The sequence below is a fragment of the Papio anubis genome, chromosome 17, assembly GCF_008728515.1.
Source record: "Papio anubis isolate 15944 chromosome 17, Panubis1.0, whole genome shotgun sequence".
In the NCBI taxonomy this organism is placed as follows: domain Eukaryota; kingdom Metazoa; phylum Chordata; class Mammalia; order Primates; family Cercopithecidae; genus Papio; species Papio anubis.
The window spans coordinates 22,954,934-22,979,133 of NC_044992.1; the positions used below are offsets into that span (position 1 = coordinate 22,954,934).

The following is a 24,200-nucleotide window of genomic DNA, read 5'->3' on the forward strand; positions in this document are numbered from 1 at the left end:
GCATATCTGCTATATGAATTCTTCAAACACTTTTTGAACCTGGAGTGTTTGTTCCTTCTGCTTCAAATATCCTTGTTCCTTTGTTCCTTCTGCCTCAAATATCCTTCCCCCCTCCTTTACACAAAACTTTCTTACTAGTCTTTTACTATCCAACTTCCTTTGTGAGAACATCCATAACTACCCTGGGAAAATTAATTGCTTATTTCTTTGTTCCTTAACATTTTGTGTGTACCTCTACTCTTTTACTTTGCAGATTGAATTGCATCTGTTTCCCTCACTGAACTGGGAACTTTTTTTTTTTTTGAGACAGAGTTTCGCTCTTGTTGCCTAGGCTGGAGTGCAAATGGCATGATCTCGGCTCACTGCAACCTCCGCCTCCCAGGTTCAAGCAATTCTCCTGCCTCAGCCTCCTAAGTAGCTGGGATCACAGGCACCTGCCAACACACCCGGCTACTTTTTTGTATTTTTAGTAGAGACAGGGTTTCACTATGTTGGCCAGGCTGGTCTCGAACTCCTGACCTCAGGTGATCCACCCGCCTTGGCCTCCTAAAGTGCAGGGATTACAGGCATGAACCACTGCGCCCGGCCTAAACTGGAAACTCTTTAAGGCAGGTCATATTAATCCTTTTAAGCCCCAACATTTGCCTGCATATAGAAAGCACCCAATAAAGGCTTATTGAGTTGAATGTATCTGAATGCATGCAAACCAAATAGATTTTAAAAGAAACGGAAGGAAGCTTCTCAGCAATTTCAGGAGATGGACACCATAAGCAAAGAAATGAGGCTGTTGAGAATATACAGTTGGGAGCTATCACATACATTTATTTTCTATTATTTATTATTTATTAAGTGCTTCAAAAAGGCTTTGAGGCAGCTATTTTTAAATGTTGGAAACTTTTCTCTCCAAAGGCAGTACTTTTGATTTATTTAGCTAGAACATGTGTTATGTTGATAAAAAGAAAAGGGAATGGCCAGGTGTGGTGCCTCACACCTGTAATCTCAGCACTTTGGGAGGCCGAGGAGGGTGGCTCACTTGAGGTCAGGAGTTCAAGACCAGCATGGCCAACATGGTGAAAACCCATCTCTACTAAACGTACAAAAATTAACCAGGCGTGGTGGTGAGCACCTGTAGTCCAAGCTACTTGGCAGGCTGAGGAAGGAGAATCACTTGAACCTAGGAGGCGGAGGTTGCAGTGAGCCGAGATTGTGCCACTGCACTCCAGTGTGGGCAACGGAGTGAGACTCTGTAAAAAAACAAAAAGAAGAAGAAAAGAAAAAAAAAAGGAAAAGAAAAGAAAAGAAAAGAAAAGGGAATACGTTAGAGCATTAGATACATACTATTTCAAATTAGAGTATCTAGACTGTAACTGTCCTGGAGGCAGAGACTGTGTGAATATAATTTCGTCTTTACACAATACCTAGCTCATATATACATAAACTCTTAAATGATTTTTGGCATGGCAGTGATTTAATAATCTGTGAATCTATAGTCATTTGCAGTAAAGTGGGGATCTGGTAATTATTTAATACCTCGATATGAATAAATAAACCAGATAAGTCACATTCTTCTGGAATTCTCCCTTGCCAAAAAAAAATGCTTTTTGAGATATTATTATTCTGTTCTCTATCTACCTTTCTTGCATGAATTAGGTAGCCATAAAAGTTTCGCTTTACCTCACCTTGTTATCTCAAAAATTAATGAGGATGACAATCATGTTAAAAAATGCAATTGCATTACTGTTTTTTTTTTTTTTAAATGATAGTAGCGATGATTACTATAGTGAGTTTTCTTGTATCCCTGAGCAATAATCTAGCTTTGGTCAGTAGCAACAGCCATAACAGTAATACAGTTGGAAAAGTTCAGCAGTTGAGAATTTATCATTCAATAGAATTGTGGAGTGAGGTGAGGGCAGGAGCAAGGGAGATTTTTTAACTTATAGAGTACTTTGTGATGTTTATTAATATTTCTTTCTTTTTGTTATTAATACTGGTCTAGTAATATTCTTCTGTACCATTTGGTGATACCTTTTGGAGTCCAGATGAATGAGTCAACATCTCAAGAGGAAGTCAGACCTGATCAGGTTCTTGTCCTACATAGGTTTATTACATTTATGAGAAGATTTGAGATTCAACATTCTTGGGAAAACTGAGATGCAAAATCATAGTCTATCATTTAATTATTTCTCTTTTTGGTTGAAGTATTCAGCATTTTGACAGAAATGCTGAAAAGGGGGTCAAAATAACAGTTGAGTCATGGCGACCTGCTTCTAGTTGGTTGGCATTCCTTGATTGTATATAAAAGTCTGTTATTGTTTGAATTTGTTGATACAACTACTTTGTGTAATTTTATTTGGCGTGATATTTACTCATTATGTGAAATTTTTAAAAGTTAAAAGCTTACTGTATTAAAGTATAAGACAGTAGTTTAATCCACAGCTCTTTTTGGATGCCATTTACTAACACTGTTTCTATTTCAGGAAAATGGAAAAGACAAAAAGAGGAAATGGAACTCAACTGAAGTGAACGAGCTTCATGAGGTAGAGTTGGCGTGAATAAATCAGATATTAATGCTGGAGAATAAACTAGATAAATCAATTTTCTTATGGTAAAAGAAAAGATGTGGGTATTCAAAAAGATAAATAAAATTGCAAAAGGGAAAGGACAAACTCATGTTGATTATTAAGCTGATTCATTTGAGTAAGTTGTGGGAAACTTCCATAGACAGGTAAATTATTTGTGAAGAGCTGTTATAAATTACAGATAAATGAAGAATTCTTTCTAAAGTTATCCTAAAAACTGTAACGACCAGCTTTTAGGATCACTTTACTATCGTGCTGAAAATGTAATTTCCAGGTTAATCATTTAAGTAACTCTGTGTTTAAATAAATACAAGGCTACAATAAAGAAAAACATTTCATAGAAAAGGGGAGGCAATTGAAAATAGTCCTATAGATTCACAAGTGAGTTGACTAATGTGAGTTTTTAAAATATCCTACTGATTGTCGATAGCTGACACCTGTAATCCCAGCACTTTGGGAGACCGAGGTGGATCACTTGAGGTCAGGAGTTTGAGACCAGACTGGCCAACATGACGAAACTCCATCTCTACTAATAATACAAAAATTATCCGGGCATGGTAGTGCATGCCTGTAATCCTAGCTACTTGGAAGGCCAAGGCACGAGAATCACTTTAACCCAGGAGGTGGAGGTTGCAGTGAGCTGAGATTGTGCCGCTGCACTCCAGCCTGGGCAAGGGTGAAACTGTGTCTCCAAAAAAAAAAAAAAAAAATTCTATTGTCAGATTTTTAAAGTACATTAGCATGTATACAAAAACTATTTTGTTGCTATTCATAAAATTAATACTTTATTTCCTCAATTAAGATGAAATGCTTTTTCTTTTTGCCACAAATACAGAAAGTGATTCTAGCAGTAAAACAGTAGCATTTCCAAAGGTCTGATTTCCCTATGCTATAGTTTCAAATCATGTTTCTATAAAGTGTTGTATAATTCAAGAATTAATGTCATCTAAAATGATTCCTAGCGTATTACTTTGTTAGTAATAGGAAGATGTGATGACATTTTGAACCAACACATTTTATCTTGTAAATGCAAAAAATACACTGTGATTACCTCTTTGCTTCTAGTATACATTATATCCCAGAAAAATTAACTAGGGATGTTTGGTTAACTCTTACAAAGCAATAAACTTTCCTTTACTTGGAATAATTTATACAACTTTGTGGAAAATCAAGTCACATTGAAATTGGTGATTTTTTTTCTCTTTTCAAAGACTTTACAGAGTGTGCCAGACGTTCCTGTAAAAGAGGCCACCGACAATGTGGTGGAGAAAGCAACGGATGAAATCAAATCCCAAGGTAGAGAACTAGCCTTTCTCTTATACAATAGAATCTAAAACTGGCCAGGCGTGGTGGTTCACGCCTGTAATCCCAGCACTTTAGGAGGCCAAGGCGGGTGGATCACCTGAGGTCAGGAGTTCAAGACCAGCCTGGCCAACATGGTGAAACCCCTTCTCTTCTAAAAATACAAAAAATTAGCTGGGTGTGGTGGCAGGCGCCTGTGATCCCAGCTACTCTGGAGGCTGAGGCAGGAGAATCAAGTGAACCTGGGAGGCAGGGGTTGCAGTGAGCTGAGATCGTGGATTGCACTCCAGCCTGGGCAACAGAGCAAAACTCCATCTCAAAAAAAAAAACAAAAAAACAAAAAATCTAAAACTATCTTTAAAATTTTACTGGGGATGCATTCTTCAAGATTTTGCATTTTAAAGACATAATTTCAGGGGATATTTTATTTTATTTTTATTTTTTAGAGATGGGTCTTGCCCTGTCACCCAGACTGAAGTTCAGTGACATGATCATACTTCACTGCAGACTCAAAGTCCTGGGTTCAAGTGATCCTCCCACCTCAGCCTCCAGAGTTGCTGGGACTATGGGTGCACACTACACTACTTCACCCAGCTAGTTTTTTAATTTTTGTTTTTGTAGAGACAAGGTCTTGCTGTGTTGCCTGGGCTGGTCTCAATCTCCTGAACTCAGGCGATCCTCCTGTCTCAGCCTCCAGAGTCAGTGAGATTATAGGCCAGAAGGTATTTTAAATGCAATTTGGGAAATAATTTAAAATGTATTTCATTCACCTTCTATTAATGCTTTTGCGGCAATTTATGATTATTCATCTTGTACTTAACGATAAAATTTATCTAAGAAAACTGACTGACATCTAGCAGGCAACCCACTAATACAGTAATCAAATGGATAACTCCAGTGATTTGGGATGCTTATTGTCGTTGGCCCTGTTTATTGTTTTTGTTTTTGGTTTCTTTTGGTGTTTTTTTTTTTTTTTTTCCCCGAGACGGAGTGTCACTCTTGTTGTCCAGGGTGGAGTGCAATGGCGCGATCTCGCTTCACCGCAACCTCTGCCTCCCGGGTTTAAGCAATTCTCCTGCCTCAGCCTCCCGAGTAGCTGGGATTACAGGCATGTGCCACCACGCCTGGCTAAGTTTGTATATTTAATAGAGACGGGGTTTCCCAATGTTGGCCAGGCTGGTCTCGAACTCCCAACCTCAGGTGATCCGCCCACCTTGGCCTCCCAAAGTGCTGGGATTACAAGCATGAGCCACTGTGCCTGGCCTACCCTGTTTATTGTTTTTACACTTGTACTTGACCACATATTTATTCCATTTGATCCAAAGCTTGACTACTAGCCCCATCCTTAATCCAAATTCCACATAATTATGCAGATTGAAAATTTATAGGATTAAAAAGGCTTCAAAAAAGTAGATAAGACATTCATCTCTTTCATTACAGGTCTTTTAACTCCAAATACTTAGTGAAATCCCATACCACCAGAAATTCTTTACAATATGTAAAATTTAACAATTTTACTGTAATTTTTCTTCAATTTACAAGTGTTGAATGTTTAGTATATGCTAGGCTGAACTAGGACTGAAGTATAATAATATCAAAGTGTTTTCTAAACTATAAATTGATATATAGATGCTAGTTGTAATTTTTAGGTGCTGGGTTTTGTTTTGTTTTTTTTTTCCCCAAAGTGTTTTTCTCTCTTTTTAAACCAACTAAGAGTAACTATTTACTATTTCTTCTTAGTAATACACATTGTAATACATAGTCATTAAAACCCAAACTTTCACTTGGTGTGGTGACTTATGCCTGTAATCCCAGCACTTTGGGAGGCTGAGATGGGAGGATCATTTGAGGTCCAGAGTTTGAGACCAGCCTGAGCAACAGAGCAAGACCCAATCTCTAAAAAAAATTTTTTTAAGAGAAAAAAAAAAAAGAACCAAACTTTCCTTCAAATTATGCTACAAGGCTATAGTTCCTGAAATAGCATGGTACTGGTATAAAAGTAGACACACAGACATAGTAGAGAACCCAGAAATAAAACCAAATACCTACAACCAACCTTGACAAAGCATACAAAAACATAAACTGGGGAAAGGATACCCTATTTAATAAAAGTTGCTGAGGAAATTGGCTAGCTACATGTACAAGAATGAAACTGGATCCCTATCTCTTACCTTATAGAAAAATCAACTCAGGATTGATCAAAAACTTAAATCTAAGACCTGAAACCTTAAAAATTCTAGAAAATAACCTAGGAAAAACTATTTTGGACATTGGCTTAGGCAAAGAATTTATAATGAAGACCCTAAAAGCAAATGCAATAAAACAAAAAATAAATGAATGGGACCTAATTAAACTAAAAAGCTTCTGTACAGCAAAAGAAATAATCATCAGACTAAACAGACAACCCACAGAATGGAAGAAAATATTTGAAAACTGTGTATCCAACAAATAACTAATATCCAGAATCTACAAGGAACTCAAACAAATCAGCAAGAAAAAAAAAAAAAAACGATTATCCCATAAAAAGTGGGCAAATGACATGAACAGACATTTCTCAAAAGAATATATACAAATGGCCAATGAACATGTGAAAAAGGGCTGAACATCACTAATCATCAGGGAAATGCAATTAAAACCACGATGAAATACTACTTTACTCCTGCAAGAATGATCATTATTAAAATGTCAAAAAACAATAGATGTTAGCATGGATATGGTGAAAAGGGAATGCTTGTACACTGCTGGTGGGAATGTAAATTAGTATAACCTTTATGGAAAAGGGTATGGAAATATCTTTCTTTTTTTTTTTTTTTTTTTTGAGATGGAGTCTCGCTCTGTTGCCCAGGCTGGAGTGCAGTGACATGATCTTGGCTCACTGCAAGCTCCGCCTCCCAGGTTCACGCCATTCTCCTGCCTCAGCCTCCCGAGTAACTGGGACTACAGGCGCCCGCCACCATGCTCGGCTAATTTTTTCTATTTTTTAGTAGAGACGGGGTTTCACTGTGTTAGCCAGGATGGTCTCGATCTCCTGACCTCATGATCTGCCTGCCTCGGCCTCCCAACGTGCTGGGATTACAGGCGTGAGCCACTGCACCCAACCGAGTATGGAAATTTCTTAAAGAACTAAAAGTAGATCTACCATTCAATCCAGCAGCCCCACTACTGGGTATCTACCCAAAATAAAATAAGTCATTATATTAAAAAGACACCTGCATGTATATGTTTATTGCCGCACAATTCATAGTTGCAAAGATATGGAACCAACCTAAGTGCCCACCAATCAATGAGTTTGGATAAAGAGCACTTTGGGAGGTTGAGGCAAGCAGATCACAAGGTCAAGAGATTGAGACCATCCTGGCCAACATGGAGAAACGCCGTCTCTACTAAAAATACAAAAATTAGCTAGGTGTGGTGGCAGGTGCCTGTAGTCCCAGCTACTTGGGAGGCTGAGGCAAGAGAATTGTTTGAACTCAGGAGGCAGAGGTTGCAGTGAGCCGAGATCATGCCACTGCACTCCAGCCTGGCAACAGGGCGAGACTCCGTCTCAAAAAAAAAAAAGAAAAAGAAAATGTGGTATATATACACCATGGAATACTACTCAGCCATAAAAAGAATGAAATGATATCTTTTGCAGCAACTTGGATGGAGCTGAAGGCCATTATTCTAAGTGAAGTAACTCAAGAATGGAAAGCCAAATACCATATGTTCTCACTTAGAAGTGGGAGCTAAGCTATGAGTATGCAAAAGCATGCAGAGTGATATAATTGGCTATGGAGACTCAGAAGCGGGAGGGTAGAAGGAGGGATAAGGGATTAAAAAAAAACTACATACTGGGTACAATGTACACTATTCAGGTGACGGGTGCACTAAAATCTCAGACACCACCACTATACAATTTATCCATGTAACCAAAAATCACTTGTATCCCTGAAAATTAAAAAAAAAAAAAATTTAAAGAACCAAACTTTCCAACACTTACTCTGTCTTTCTTATAAACTTAGTACTGTTTTCATAGCTTCACTAACTTCTAAAAATTTTCTTCCTGGCAAGTCTTTCCTTGTCCTCTTCTACCTGTCTCTACCTCCTGTTTTTCTGATTTTACTTCCTTATACCAAACATCTACCACCAACACTGCAGACATATACTTTGCCTTTACCTTAATGACTTGGGCCAGGTTTATAAATTAACTCATTCATTTTATTTTATTTTATTTTTTGAGATGGAGTCTTGCTCTGTCATCCAGGCCGGAGTGCAGTGGCACAATCTCAGCTCACTGCAACCTCCGCCTCCCGAGTTCAAACGATTCTCATGCCTCAGCCTCCCAAGTAGCTGGGATTGCAGCCACCTGCCACTACACCCATCTAATTTTTGTGTTTTTAGTAGAAACGGGGTTTCACCATGTTGGCCAGGCTGGTCTCGAACTCCTGACCTCAGTTGATCCACCCACCTTGACCTCCCAAAGTTCTGGGATTACAGGCTTGAGCCACCATGCCTGGCCTAAATTAACTCATTCATTTTAAAGATGCCAAACACAATTTTGATCTAGGTAATTTGTTATACATTTAATTAGGTGTTCACTTTAATTAGTTTGTGGCCACATTTGCACCTACAAAACTGTACATATGTGTTCCATCAGGTAATGTATCACCTACCAGAAAACATATCAAGCAAGAGTTTGTGGTCTTTCCTCTTCTTGTACTTTCAATTTCTCTTATTGCTTTTCAATGTATGGTAGAGAGAAATGTGTTTTGTTTAAAATTATTTATCCCAGTATATGATATGTACTGAAAACATTGCAGTTGCTTATTCTGATATCATACGCAATGCAGTGTACTTATTTATTAAATGATCAGTCACTATTAAAACTTTTTATTCTAAATCCCTCATTTGTGAATGTGTGTGTATATGTGGGTATATACAAAGTAGGAAGAGAAACTGTTATTGCAATTTCAACAGGTCAAAGGAAGTGTCTTCATCCTTGTTACATATTTGTCAAAATTAAAGTCATGTTACCTTGATAAGCAGCTCCCAACATGCACTCAAATACATATCGTTGCATAGAAAATACTATGGTTAAATGTATCATGTCAGTTCCTCATTTCTTTACCCTTGTTTTTCTACTTTTCAGACTGAGCTTAACTTGCATTTTGAGAATTTTTTCAACTATCAGTTTGCTCAGTTCTATTCTTATTACACAGCCCTAAGATTAACAATGTTTTATAGGAAACTGCCTTTTCCTTTACCTATTGAATTTTAATTCCGGTGGTGTTTAGTAGTACTTCTTTACCTCCTTCCTTTGCAGTAGTCATTCTACATCATGTGCCAATGTTAAGAAATCCTAATAATAAGGACAAAGCAACTGAGTTTCAAACAGGGCCTGTGTTTAAAGAAAACATCATACAGCTTAAGTAGCCCTGCTGGGTCAATTTTCACCAGTTTAATCAGCAGCCAGACCCACTAATGTTATATGCCTCCTTGTGAAGAAAGAGCCTGCTAAGGCTTATTACAATATGAATTATAATTCATTCCTATTTATATCCTTAAATAGGCTTTGTACTGAGGCTCTGCCCAGCAGTGGGCCATACACTGAGCAGAAAATAATAAAAGTCACTTACAAGGCTAGACTTTTCAAAATATGTATAAGGAATTCTTTTGTGTGCCTACTTATTTAGTTGAAAGCATTTATACCCATAGTGCCCGGATAGTTCTTTTTATATTAGAAGGTAGACCACTAGAGTGGTGAAGATGTACATATTGGGGGCAGAGCTTGAAAGGCTCTCCATTCTTGGAAAAGTTTAGGAAGATGATCCTGAAAAAGAATTCCAGTGCCTGGCACACAGTGAGAAATTAATAGTTATTTATTGAGTGAGTATATAAATGAATGAATCAATCAATCTTAAAAGGTTTAGGATGTCCAACCAGAGACCTGTGAAAAAATCCAGTACCTCTCTGAAATTATTCAATTAAACCTCTCAATTCAATTGCCCTTGGGGCAGTGCTGTAATTTGTGATCCATGAATTCAGAGTTCACTCAGTCAAAAGACAGCTTCAGATAGGCTTGTTCAGAATCCTGATTTATTGACCCTGCTGTTGCTGTGCTTCTTTTTCTTGTTTTCATGGTTCTAAGAGAGAAGTGTTTAACTACAGTGGTAACCAAACACATGTCTACTTCTATTCTGTACATCAGTGGGGACAATGCAAGCACTAGGATTATTGCTTAGCAACCTATAATAGCCAAGTACACTAGAAGAACACTACCAGGCTGCAATGAAGATGGAGAGTGCCCTAGTTCATGTGTGAGTTTACTAATGAGCCATGGCAGATAGGTAGATATTAAGTTGCCATATATCCTTAATGCAGGAGGAGGAATTGTCTGCCTTGGGTTATGGAAGACAGGTTAAAAGGAAAGAGTACAGTTGACTCTTGGACAACACAGTTTGAATTGCATGGGTCCACTTATACACAGATTTTCTTCCACCTCTGCCGCTCCAAAACAGCAAGATCAACCCTTCCTCTTCCACCTCTCCTCAGTCTATTGAACATGAGGACAATGAGAATGAAAACATTTATGATGATCCACTTCCACTTAATGAATAGTAAATATATTTTATCTTCCTTACGATTTCCTTCCTTCGTTTCTTCCTTCCTTTTCTCCCTTCCTTTCTCCTTCTTTCCTTCCTTCTTTCCTTCCTTCCTTTGTTCCCTCTCTCTCTCCCTCCTTCCTTCCTCCTCCCCCCAACCTCTCTCTTTCTTTCTTTTTTAAAAAATAGATACAGGGTCTCACTCTGTTGCCTAAGCTAGAATATAGTGGTGCAATCATAGCTCACTGCAGTCTCTCCCTCCTGGGCTCAAATGATCCTCCTGCCTCAGCCTCCTGAGTAGCTGCGATTACAGGCGTGTACACCACGCCCACCTAAGTTTTAAATTTTTTGCAGAGACTGGGTCTTGCTGTTTTGCCCAGAGTGATCTTGAGCTCCTGGCCTCAAGTGATCATCCTGCCTCAGCCTCCCAAAGTGCTGGGATTACAGATGTGAACCACTGCACCTAACCTCTTATGATTTTCTTCATAACATTTTCGTTTCTCTAGCTTACTTTATTGTAAGAATACAGTATATAATGCATATAACATAAAAAATATGTGTTAATCAACTGTTCATGTTTTCAGTAAGGTTTCTGGTCAACAGTAGGCTACTACCAGTCAAATTTTGGGGGAGTTGAAAGTTATACATGGGTCTTTGTGCAGATATCAGTTCCTCTAACCCCTACATTGTTCAAGGGTCAACTGTACATTACAACCTATAGACTTGAATGAATTCCTTCCTTTTTACACTTACTTAAAAATAAAAATAAAAGCATTATATATTTATGAGCATTGTGACAAAACAGAAGGGAAATATACCTTTCCCTCTTCCCCCACCCAAAGTAGTTAATATGTTTGCAAATCCAACTTAGAGGTGAGGGGAAGCAATATATTACCCTCTTTACTTTTCCCATATTGGAGTAAGAGAAGAGGCTAAGGAAGAAATCAAAACTTGGGAGAGAGATTGATAAATACTATCCACTATTAGATTTAAACATTCTGTAGGTGAAATGTTGGCTTTTCCAGGGTTTCTTCACATACCAATTTTTCTCCTGGACAGAAAGATGGATACTATCTAAATAGGATTTAAAAGTATTCTTCAGGATATATATATATATATATATATATATTTTTTTGAGATCTAATTCTCACTCTGTCTCCCAGGCTAGGAGTGCAGGCACGATCTTGGCTCACTGCAAGTCTGGCCCTGGGTTCACGCCATTCTCCTGCCTCAGCCCTCCCGAGTAGCTGGGACCACAGGTTCACGCCATGCCTGGCTAATTTTTTGTATTTTTTTTTTTTTTTTTTTTTTAGTAGAGGCGGGATTTCACCATGTTAGCTGGGTGGGATGGCTTCGGGATCTCCTGACTTGTGATCTGCCCGGCTTTGCCTGCCAAAGTGCTGGGATTACAAGCCGCGAGCCACCACCTGTTGCCAGGATATTGGTTTTTAAACTTTTTTAAAGCAGAAAAACCTTTTTTTCAAATGAAAATTTGCTATGCTCTACAGTTATGTAAAACAAACTGAAGCATAGCCGCTCCAGTTACAAATAGTACAAGGAGTTTAGAGTCCTATGGCCTTTGAAACTCCCTCTTGGGACCCTGAGAAGCATAGTTCAAAAACCACTGCTTCACAGTAGGAACTCTTATTCTTGCAGGTGGTGACATAAATTGGTACCAATCACTCTGGGAAATAATTTAATAATATCTCCTTAAGATGAAATGCACTTACCTATGACCCTATGTCAATCTGTTCCTGCTGCTATAGCAAAATAGCATAGACTGGGTAATTTACGAACAGTGTAAATTTAGTGCTCACAGTTATGGAGGCTGGGAAGTCTAAGGTCAAGGCACCAGCAAGTTTGATGTCTGGTAAGGGCCTGGTCTCTGCTTCCTAGATGGCGCCTTGAACATTGTGTCCTCCAGAGGAGATGAACACTGTCCTCACATGGCAGAATAGATGGAAGGGCAAAAAAAAGGGAGGTGATTAGCTAGTTCCTTCCAGTCCTTTTAGAAAGGTACTGTTAATCCATTATTGAAGGCAGAGCCCTCATGACTTAATCACTCCCCCAAAGGTACCACCTCTTAATACTATCACATTGGGTCTTAGGTTCCAACATATGAATTTTGGAGGAACACATACATTCAAACCATACCACTTACAATTGAAATCCTAGTAATATATACGAGAGAAACCCTCACATGTGGACACAAAGAGACGTATGCAATAATTTTCATAATAGGATTGTCTTCATAGTAAAAAACAAAAACAACAACTGGAAATAACCCAGTCTATCTAAGAGAGAATGAATAAACACATTACAATACAGTTGTATCATAAGATATTATGCAGCAGTGAAAATGAATGAACTAGACCTATACCTTTCAATATAGATGAATTTTCCAAATACTAAGTATAAAAAAGACTGTAGAATATATATAGAATGAAATATTTTTTATGAAATTAAAAAATAAGAATAATATATTGCTTAGATATAATAAAAAATAAGTGCATGGAAATGATAAACGTGAAATTCAGAATAGTCTATCTCTCAAAGTAGCAGTCTATGGGAGGCTTTAATATATAGGTATTTTTTTTTTGAGCTAAGAGTAAATATATGCTACTTATTATATCATCATTATACTTGCAGGTCTTTAATATTTTGTAGTAAGTAAGGTTAAAAAACACTACTCTAGAGTTATAAAGATTCTGGTCTCTTGCTATTATTATATAATATTATTTATTGAGAGTTATTAATGGTTGGAGCACATCTTAATAACTACTTTCCAGTTAGGGTTAAAAATAGTGAGTTTACCTGGCCATAGCAATCAGGCAAGAGAAATAAATAAGAGGCATCCAAATAGGAAGAAAGGAAGTCAGACTATCCCTGTTTGCACACTACATGATCCTATATCTAGAAAATGTCATATTCAGCCCCAAAGCTCCTTAAGGTGATAAACAACCTCAGCAAAGTCTCAGAATACAAAATCAGTGTACAAAAATCACTAGCATTCCTATACACCAACAACGGTCAAACCAAGAACCAAATCAGGAACACAGTCCCATTCACAATTGCCACACAAAAAAAAATAGTAATAAAATACAGCTAACCAAGTGATATGGTTTGGCTGTGTCCCCACCCAAATATTGAATTGTAGCTCCCATAATTCCCATATGTCATGGGAGGGACCCAGTTGGAGGTAATTGAATTGTGGGGAGCAGGTCTTTCCCATGCTGTTCTCATGATAGTAAGTCTCACAAGAGCTGATGGTCTTGTAAAGGGGAGTTCCCCTGCACATGCTCTCTCTCTTACCTGCCACCATGTAAGACCTGACTTTGCTCCTCCTTTGCCTTCCACCATGATTGTGAAGCCTCTCCAGCCACCTGGAACTGTGAGTCCATTAAACTTTTTTTTCTTTATAAATTACCCAGTCTCAGGTGTGTCTTTATTTGCAGCATGAGAACAGACCAATACAGTAAATTGGTACCAGAAGAGGGGTGCTACTGTAAATATGCCCAGAAATGTGGAAGTGACTTTGGAACTGGGTAACAAGAAGAGGTTGGAAGTTTGTAGAGCTCAGAAGAAGTCAGAAAGATGTGGGAAAATTGGAACTTCCTAGAGCCTTGTTGAATGGATGTGGTCTCAGATGGAGATGAGGAACTTTTTGGGAACTGGAGAAAAGGTGACTCTTGCTATGTTTTAGCAAAGAGACTGGCAGCATTTTGCTCCTGCCCTAGAGATCTGTGGAACTTTAAACTTGAGAGAGATAATTTAGGGTATCTGGGGGAAGAAATTTCTAAGCAGCGAAGGGTTCAAGAGGAAGCAGAGCATAAAAGTTTGAAAATTTTGCAGCCTGACTACTATGCAATAGTGCTATGTGTAGTACTATGCAATAAAAAAGAAAACCCCATTTTCTGGGGAGAAATTCAAGCCAGCTGTAGAAATTTGCATAAGTAACAAGGAGACACATTTTATTTTATTTACTTTTATTTTTTTATTTATTTTTTTAAATTATACTCTATGTTCTAGGGTACATGTGCACCATGTGCAAGTTTGTTACATATGTACACATGTGCCATGTTGGTGTGCTGCACCCATTAACTCGTCATTTACATTAGGTGTATCTCCTAATGCTATCCCTCCCCGCTCCCCCAACCGCACAACAGGCCCCGGTGTGTGATGTTCCCTTTCCTGTGTCCAAGTGTTCTCATTGTTCAATGAGCGAGAACATGCGGTGTTTGGTTTTCTGTTCTTGTGATGGTTTGCTGAGAATGATGGTTTCCAGCTTCATCCATGTCCCTACAAAGGACATGAACTCATCCTTTTTTATGGCTGCATGGTATTCCATGGTGTATATGTGCCACATTTTCTTAATCCAGTCTGTCATTGATGGACATTTGGGTTGGTTCCAAGTCTTTGCTATTGTGAATAGTGCCACAATAAACATACGTGTGCATGTGTCTTTATAGCAGCATGATTTATAATCCTTTGGGTATATACCCAGTAATGGGATGGCTGGATCAAATGGTATTTCTAGTTCTAGATCCTTGAGGAATAACCACACTGTCTTCCACAATGGTTGAACTAGATTACAGTCCCACCAACAGTGTAAAAGTGTTCCTATTTCTCCACATCCTCTCCAGCACCTGTTGTTTCCTGACTTTTTAATGATCACCATTCTAACTTGTGTGAGATGGTGACTCATTGTGGTTTTGATTTGCATTTCTCTGATGGCTAGTGATGATGAGCATTTTTTCATGTGTCTGTTGGCTGCATAAATGTCTTCTTTTGAGAAGTGTCTGTTCATATCCTTTGCCCACTTTTTGATGGGGTTTTTTTTTCTTATAAATTTGTTTGAGTTCTTTGTAGGTTCTGGATGTCAGATGAGTAGATTGCAAAAATTTTCTCCCATTCTTTAGATTGCATGTTCACTCTGATGGTAGTTTCTTTTGCTGTGCAGAAGTTCTTTAGTTTAATTAGATCCCATTTGTCAATTTTGGCTTTTGTTGTCATTGCTTTTGGTGTTTTAGACATGAAGTCCTTGCCCATGCCTATGTCCTGAATGGTATTGCCTAGGTTTTCTTCTAGGGTTTTTATGGTTTTCAGTCTAACATTTAAGTCTCTAATCCATCTTGAATTAATTTTTGTATAAGGAGTAAGGAAGGGATCCAGTTTCAGCTTTCTACTTATGGCTAGCCAGTTTTCCCAGCACAATTTATTAAATAGAGAATCCTTTCCCCATTTCTTGTTTTTGTCAGGTTTGTCAAAGATCAGATGGTTGTAGATGTGTGGTATTATTTCTGAGGGCTCTGTTCTGTTCCATTGGTCTATATCTCTGTTTTGGTACCAGTACTATGCTGTTTTGGTTACTGTAGCCTTGTAGTATAGTTTGAAGTCAGGTAGCGTGATGCCTCCAGCTTTGTTCTTTTGGCTTAGGATTGACTTGGCAATGTGGGCTCTTTTTTGGTTCCATATGAACTTTAAGGTAGTTTTTTCCAGTTCTGTGAAGAAAGTCATTGGTAGCTTGATGGGGATGGCATTCAATCTATAAATTACCTTGGGCAGTATGACCATTTTCATGATATTGATTCTTCCTATCCATGAGCATGGAATGTTCTTCCATTTGTTTGTGTACTTTTTTATTTCACTGAGCAATGGTTTGTAGTTCTCCTTGAAGAGGTCCTTCTCATCCCTTGTAAGTTGGATTCTTTGGTATTTTATTCTCTTTGAAGCAATTGTGAATGGGAGTTCACTCATGATTTGGCTCTCTGTCTGTTATTGATGTATAAGAATGCTTGTAATTTTTGCACATTGATATTGTATCCTGAGACTTTGCTGAAGTTGCTTATCAGTTTAAGGAGATTTTAGGCTGAGATGATGGGGTTTTCAAGATAAACAATCATGTCATCTGCAAACAGGGACAATTTGACTTCCTCTTTTCCTAATTGAATACCCTTTATTTCTTTCCCCTGCCTGATTGCCCTGGCCAGAACTTCCAACACTATGTTGAATAGGAGTGGTGAGAGAGGGCATCCCTCTCTTGTGCCAGTTTTCAAGGGGAGTGCTTCCAGTTTTTGCCCATTCAGTATGATATTGGCTGTGGGTTTGTCATAAATAGCTCTTATTATTTTGGGATACGTTCCATCAATACCGAATTTATTGAGCATTTTTAGCATGAAGGGCTGTTGAATTTTGTCAAAGGCCTTTTTTGCATCTATTGAGATAATCATGTGTTTTTTGTCTTTTGTTCTGTTTATATGCTGGATGATTTGCATATGTTGAACCAGCCTTGCATCCCAGTGATGAAGCCCACTTCATCATGGTGGATAAGCTTTTTGATGTGCTGATGGATTCAGTTTGCCAGTATTTTATTGAGGATTTTGCATCAATGCTCATCAAGGATATTGGTCTAAAATTATCTTTTTCTGTTGTGTCACTGCCAGGCTTTGGTATCAGGATGATGTTGGCCTCATAAAATGAGTTAGGGAGGATTCCCTCTTTTTCTATTGATTGGAATCATTTCAGAAGGAATGGTACCAGAGGGAGCCACATTTTAATCACCAAGACATGCAGAAAATGTCTCTGGGACATGTCAGAGACCTTTATGGCAGCCCCTCCCATCACAGATCCAGAGGCCTAGGAGGGAAAAATGGTTTCATAGGTAGGGCCAAGGGCCCACCCTGCTGTGTGCAGCCTTGGGACTTGGTGCCCTCCATCCCAGCCACTGCAGCTGTGGCTAAAAGGGGCCAATGTACAGCTCAGGTCATTGCTTCAACAGGTGCAAGTCCTAAACGTTGGCCGCTTCCACATGGTGTTGGGCCTGAGGTTGTGCAGAAGTCAAGAATTGAGGTTTGGGAACCTCTGCCTAGATTTCAGAGGATGTATGAAACTCCTGGATTTCCAGGCAGAAGTTTACTACATGATGGAGCCCTCATGGAGAACCTCTACTAGGTCAGTGTGGCCAGGAAATGTGGGGTTGGAGCCCCAACACAGAGTCCCCACTGGGGCACCACCTAGTGGAGCTGTGAGAATATGGCCACCATCTTCCAACCCCAGAATGATAGATTCACTGACAGCTTGCACTGTGCACCTGGAAAAGCCAGAGACATTCAATGCCAGCCTGTGAAAGCAGCCAGGAGGGGAGCTGTACCCTGCAAAGCCATAGGGGCAGAGCTGCTCAAGGCCATGGGAGCCCACCTCTTGCATCAGTGTGACCTGGATGTGAGGCATGGAGTCAAAGGAGATCATTTTGGAGATTTAAGATTTTACTGCCCTGTTGTATTTTGGACTTGCATGGAGCCTGTAGCCCCTTTGTTTTGCCCAATTTCTCCCATTTGGAATGGATATATTTACCCAATGCCTGTACCCCCATTGTATCTAGGAAGTAACTAACTTGCTTTTGATTTTACAGGCTCATAGGCAGAAGAGATTTGCCTTGTCTCAGATGAGACTTTGGACTGTGGAATTTTGAGTTAATGCTGAAATGAGTTAAGACTTTAAGGGACTGTTGTAAAGGGATGATTAATTTTAGAATGTGCGAACATTGGATTTGGGAAGGGCCAGGGGCAGAATGATATGGTTTGGCTGTGTCCCTTCCCAAATCTTGAACTGTAGCTCCCACAATTCCCATGTGTCATGGGAGGGACCTGGTAGGAGTTAATTGAATCATGGGGGTGGGTCTTTTCCATGTTGTTCTCATGAAAGTGAATAAATCTCACAAGATCTGATGGTTTTATAAAGGGGAGTTCCCCTGCGCATGCTCTGTCTCTTGCCTGCCACCATGCAAGACTTGACTTTGTTCCTTCTTTTCCTTCCACCATGATTGTGAGGCATCCCCAGCCATGTGGAACTGTGAGTCCCTTAAACTTTTTTTCTTTATAAAGTACTCAGTCTGGGATATGCCTTTATTAGCAGCATGAGAACAGACTAATACACCAAGGAAATGAAAGACCTCTACAAGGAGAACTACATAACACTGCTCAAAGAAATCAGAAATGACACAAATGGAAAAACATTTCATGCTCATGGATAGGAAGAATCAATATTGTTAAAATGGCCATACTTCCCAAAGCAATTTATAGATTCAATAAGATTCCTATTAAACTACCAATGACGTTCTTCACAGAACTAGAAAAGAAAAACTATTCTAACATTTATATGGAACCAAAAAACAGCTTGAGTAGCCAAGCAATCTTAAGCAAAAAGAACAAACCTGGAGGCATCAGGCTACCTGAGTCCAAACTATACTACAGGGCTACAGTAATCCAAGCAGCATGGTACTGGTACAAAAGCAGGCACATAGACCAATGGGGCAGAATAGAGAACCCAGAAATAAGGCCACACACCTACAACTATCTGATCTTTGACAAAGCTGACGAAAACAAACAATGAGGACAGAGCTTCCTATTCAATAAATGGTGTTGGGATAACTGGCTAGTCATATGCAGAAGATTGAAACTGGACCCCTTCCTTACACTGTATACAAAAATTAACTCAAGATGGATTACAGACTTAAATGTAAAACCCAAAACTATAAAAACCCTGGAAGACAACTTAGATTATACCATTCTGGACATAGGAACAGGCAAAGACTTTGTTACAAAAATGCCAAAACCAATTGCAACAAAAGCACAAATTGACAAATGGAATCTAGTTAAACTAAATAATTTCTGCACAGCAAAAGAAACTATCAACAGAGTGAACAGACAACCTACAGAATGGGAGAAATTTTTTGCAAACTATGCATCTGACAAAGGTTTAACATCCAGCATCTATAAGGAACTTAAACAAATTTACAAGAAAAAAAAACCATTAAAAAGTGGGCATAGACAGACACTGAGAAGTCTAAGGCTGCAGTGACTGAGCCATGATTGTGACACTGTATTCCCACCTAGGTGACAGAAAAGGCAAGCAAGGTATGAGAAAAGACATTTATAATGCCTATGTTCATCAAAGGCTTTTATTTGACTATACAGAGAATGCCTACAAATCAGTAAGAAAAGACAGACAAACCAGTAGAAAAATGGACAAGACTTGAACAGATACTCCATCAAAGAGAATATTCAAATAGCTCATAAACATAGAAAAATGTGTTCAAATTATCAATTATCAGCAAAATGCAAATTAAAATCACAGTGAGATACCACCACATACCCATTAAAATAGCTAACAACAACAACAACAACAAAACCAGATAATACCAAAAGGATATGGAATACAGGAATTCTATTTATTTCTTCTTTCTTTTCTTTTTTTTTTTTTTTGAGACGGAGTCTCGCTCTGTCGCCCAGGCTGGAGTGCAGTGGCCGGATCTCAGCTCACTGCAAGCTCCGCCTCCTGGGTTCACGCCGTTCTCCTGCCTCAGCCTCCGGAGTAGCTGGGACTACAGGCGCCCGCCACCTCGCCCGGCTAGTTTTTCGTATTTTTTAGTAGAGACGGGGTTTCACCGTGTTTGCCAGGATGGTCTCGATCTCCTGACCTCGTGATCCGCCCGTCTCGGCCTCCCAAAGTGCTGGGATTACAGGCTTGAGCCACCGCGCCCGGCCCCTTTCTTTTTCTTTATACATGTGTCAACTCATACCTATGGTGGAATACAGAAATTCTGATACATTGCTGGTGGGAATGTAAATTAGTACAACCACTTGGGAAAATGGCTTGGCACTATTTAATAAAGCTGAACTCTATGATGCAGCATTTATACTCCTGGATACATACAAAGAGAAATGAATCTATATGTCTACCAAAGACATGTAGAGAAATGTTCATGGCAGTTTTTTTGGGGGAATAGCCAAATCTGGAATCTATTAAATTGTCCATCAACAGTAGAATAAATAAATTGTAATATAGTTATACAATAATATACTATGTAGCAATGAATAACAACTGTTAAAAGCTTTAGACAAATTGAACAGAGATGAATTGAACAAAGAACAATTCAGGAATCAGGCAGCCTCCAGAACCAGAACAGGATCAGAGCAACTCCAGACTCCAGAGCTGTCACAGGGTTGGATGACAGTTATGGACAGAAAAAGGAAAGTGATATACAGAAAACAGAAGTGAGGTGCAGGAACAACTGGGTTGGTTACAACTGGGCACTTGCCTTATTAGAAGCTGGTTTGAATAGCTGACTGCCTGTGGCTGACTGATGTTTGGCTGCTGTGATTGGCTCACACTCCGCTACTTGTTACAACAGTAGGTTATGGTCTTTTTACACATCAAGTTTGGTTACAGTTCACTATGTATGGAGAAACCTTTAGGCCAAATTGAATATTTGTATGGATGCAACTTTAGACCAAACTTGATTTAACACAACTAATGCCACACAACATGACCCTAAGTGGTTATGTTGTTGAGTAACAACAGACACAAAAGAGCACATACTCTGTGATTCCGTTAATATGAAGTTCAAAAGCAAGCAAAATTAACCTGTAGTGTTAGAAGTCAAGGGGGTGATTGAAAGAAAGAAAGTGGGGAGGGAGGGAGGGAGAGAGAGAAAGGAAGAAAGAGGTGGACTGGGGAGACAGAAAAAGAGAAAGAAGGGAGAAGGCAAGGGAGAGGAAGTAAGAGGTAAGAGGGGAGGGGGAAGGGGAATAGGAAGAAAAAAGGAGGGAGAGAGGGAGGAAGAGAGGAAAAGAAAGAAAAAAGATGGAGAAAAGGAAGGAAGGAAGGCAGGGAGGGAAGGAAGAAGGGAGGAAAAGATAGTGTTACTTTTGGAGGGAGGTCGTGACTGGAGAGGTGACAAGAAGGGATTCCAGACCCTAGTGATGATCTTTATGTCTTCTGTGGGAAAATATATATGACATTTATTATTTTAATCATTTGTAATACTTGTCCTTCTGAGTCTGGTTTATTTCACCTAATATAATGTCCTCCAGTTCCATCCATGTTGTTGCAGATGACAGGATCTCATTCTTTTTTTATGGCTGGAATAGTCATGAAATAGTACTGTATTGTGTACATGTGCCACATTTTCTTTATCCATTCATCTCTTGGCAGACAGTTAGGTTGCTTCCAAATCTTGGCTATTGTGAATTGTGCTGCAATAAACATGGGAGTGCAGTTATCTCTTGATATACTGATTTCCTTTCTTTGGATTATATACCTAGCAGTGGGATTGCTGGATCATATAATAGCTCTATTTTTAGTATTTTGTGGAACCCCCATACCGTTCTTCATAGTGGTTGTACTAATTTACATTCCCACCAACAGTATATAAGGGTTCTCCTTTCTCCACATCCTTGCCAGAATTCGTTATTGTCTGTCTTTTGGATAAAAGCCATTTTGACTGGGGTAAGATGATATCTCATTGTACTTTTGATTTGTATTTATCTGATGATCAGTGATGTTAAACACCTTTTAACATACCTGTTTGCAATTTGTATGTCTTCTTTTGAGAAATATCTATTCAGCTCTTTTGCCCATTTTTAGTCAGATTGTCATATTTTTTTCCTATTCAGTTGTAAGCTCCTTATATATTCTAGTTATTAACTCCTTGTCAGATGGATAGTTTGCAAACATTTTTTCATATTCTGTGGGTTGTCTCTTCATTTTGTTTATTTTTCCTTTGCTGTGCAGAAGCTGTTTAACTTGATGTGATCCCATCTGTCCACTTTTGGTTTGGTTGCCTGTGCTTTCGCTCAAAAAATCTTTGCTCAGTCCAATGTCCTGGAGAGTTTCCCCAATGTTTTCTTTTAGTATTTTCATAGTTTGAGGTCATAGATTTAAGTCTTTAATCCATTTTGATTCGGTTTGTGTATATAGTGAGAGATAGGTGTCTAGTTTTATTCTTCTGCATATATATGAGTATACAGTTTTCCCATTTATTGAAGATACTGTCCTTTCCCCAATGTATGTTCTTAGCACCTTTGTTGAAAATGAGTTCACTGTAGATGGATGGATTTATTTCTGGGTTCTGTATTCTATCCCATTGGTCTGTACGTCTGCTATAGTCTATCACATTGGTCTGTATGTCATGGTACTGCTTTTATGCCAGTACCATGCTGTTTTGGTTACTATGACTCTGTAGTATAATTTGAAGTCAGGTAATGTGAATCACATTCCTCCAGTTTTGTTCTTTTTGCTCAGGATGGCTTTGACTATTCTGGGCTTTTATGGTTCCATATAAATTTTAGGATTATTTTTTATATTTCTGTAAAGAATGTCATTGGTATTTTAATAGAAATTGCAGTGAATCTGTAGATTGCTTTGGGTAGTAAGGACATTTTAACAATATTGATTCTTTCAATCCATGAACATGGGATATATTTCCATTTTGTGTGTGCTCTCTTCAATCAATTTCTTGGATCAGTGTTTTATAGTTTTCATTGTAGAGATCTTTCATTTCTTTGGTTAGTTCCTAAATATTTAATTTTATGTGTAGGTATTGCAAATGGGATTACCTTCTTGATTTCTTTTTCAGATTATTTGCTGTTGGTATCTAGAAATGCTACTGATTTTCATATGTTGATTTTTGTATCCCACTAGTTTACTGAATTTATCAGTTTTAATAGTTTTCTGGTGGAGTCTTTAGGTTTTTTCAAATATGAGATAATATAATCTGCAAATAAGGATAATTTGACTTCTTTCTTTCCATTTTGGATGCATTCTATTTCTTTCTTTTGTCTGATTACTCTAGCTAGCACTCCAGTACTATGTTGAATAACAGTGGTAAAAATGGGCATCCTTATCTTGTTCCAGATCTTAGAGGAAAGGCTGTCTTTTTTTTTCCCATTCAGTATGATACTAGCTGTGGGTCTGTCATATATGGCTTTTATTCTGTTGAGGTATATTCCTTCTATACCCAGTGTTTTGAGGGATTTTATTATGAAGAGCTGTTGAATTTCATCAAATGCTTTTTCAGAATCAGTTGAAATGATCATATGGTTTTTGTCTTTCATTCTGTTGATATGATGTGTCACAGTGATTAACTTACATATATTGAACCATCCTTGCATCCCTTGCATACCTTGTATCCCTGGCATGATGAAGGATTTTTTAAAATTTTTATTTTATTTTAAGTTCCAGGATACATGTGCAGTACATGCAGGTTTGTTACACAGGTAAACATGTGCTATGGTTGTTTGCTGCACCTATCAACCCATCACCTAGGTATTAAGCCCCACATGTATTAGCTGTTTATCTTGATGCTCTTCCTCACCCCACACCCCTCCAACAGGCCCCAGTGTATGTTGTTCCCCTCCCTGTGTCCATGTGTTCTCATTGTTCAGCTCCCACTTATAAGTGAGAACATGTGGTGTTTGGTTTTTTGTTCCTGTGTTAGTTTACTGAGGATAATGACTTCCAGCTCCATCCATGTCCCTGCAAAGGACATGATCTCATTCCTTTTTATGGCTGCATAGTATTCCATGGTGTATATGTACCACATTTTCTTTATCCATTCTATCATTGATGGGTATTTGGGTTGATTCCATGTCTTTGCTGTTGTGAATAGTACTGTAATGAACATATGTGTGCATGTATCTTTATAACAGAATTATTTATACTCCTTTGGGTATATACTATATACCCAGTAATGGGATTGCTGGGTCAAATGGTATTTCTGGTTCTAGATCTTTGAGGAATCACCACACTGTCTTCCACAATGGTTGAACTAATTTACATTCCCACCAACAGTGTAAAAGCATTCCTATTTCTCCATAGCCTTGCCAGCATCTGTTGTGTCTTTACTTTTTAATCATTGCTAATTAATTATCTTTTTGATGTGTTGTTGAATTTGGTT

At 38.6% G+C, this 24,200-nt stretch overlaps 1 protein-coding gene across 9 annotated transcripts in view; it reads left to right on the top strand.

Annotated features, from left to right (window-relative positions):
- Nucleotides 1-24,200, top strand: part of EFCAB5 (EF-hand calcium binding domain 5) — a 187,299-nt gene that overhangs the window by 9,905 nt on the left and 153,194 nt on the right. For 3 of the 9 annotated variants that reach the window (XR_004179272.1, XM_031657010.1, XM_031657011.1), the window contains exons 1-3: nucleotides 1,232-2,081; nucleotides 2,478-2,537; nucleotides 3,791-3,875. Coding sequence is in view for 5 of the 9 variants with exons in the window: in XM_031657010.1 (XP_031512870.1) it covers nucleotides 2,040-2,081; nucleotides 2,478-2,537; nucleotides 3,791-3,875 (187 nt within the window). In the remaining 4 variants the exon portion in view is untranslated. Of the gene's footprint in view, nucleotides 1-1,231; nucleotides 2,082-2,477; nucleotides 2,538-3,790; nucleotides 3,876-24,200 lie in introns of those variants that run through there. The other 6 variants (XM_031657006.1, XR_004179271.1, XM_031657007.1 and 3 more) reach the window with 6 other exon arrangements.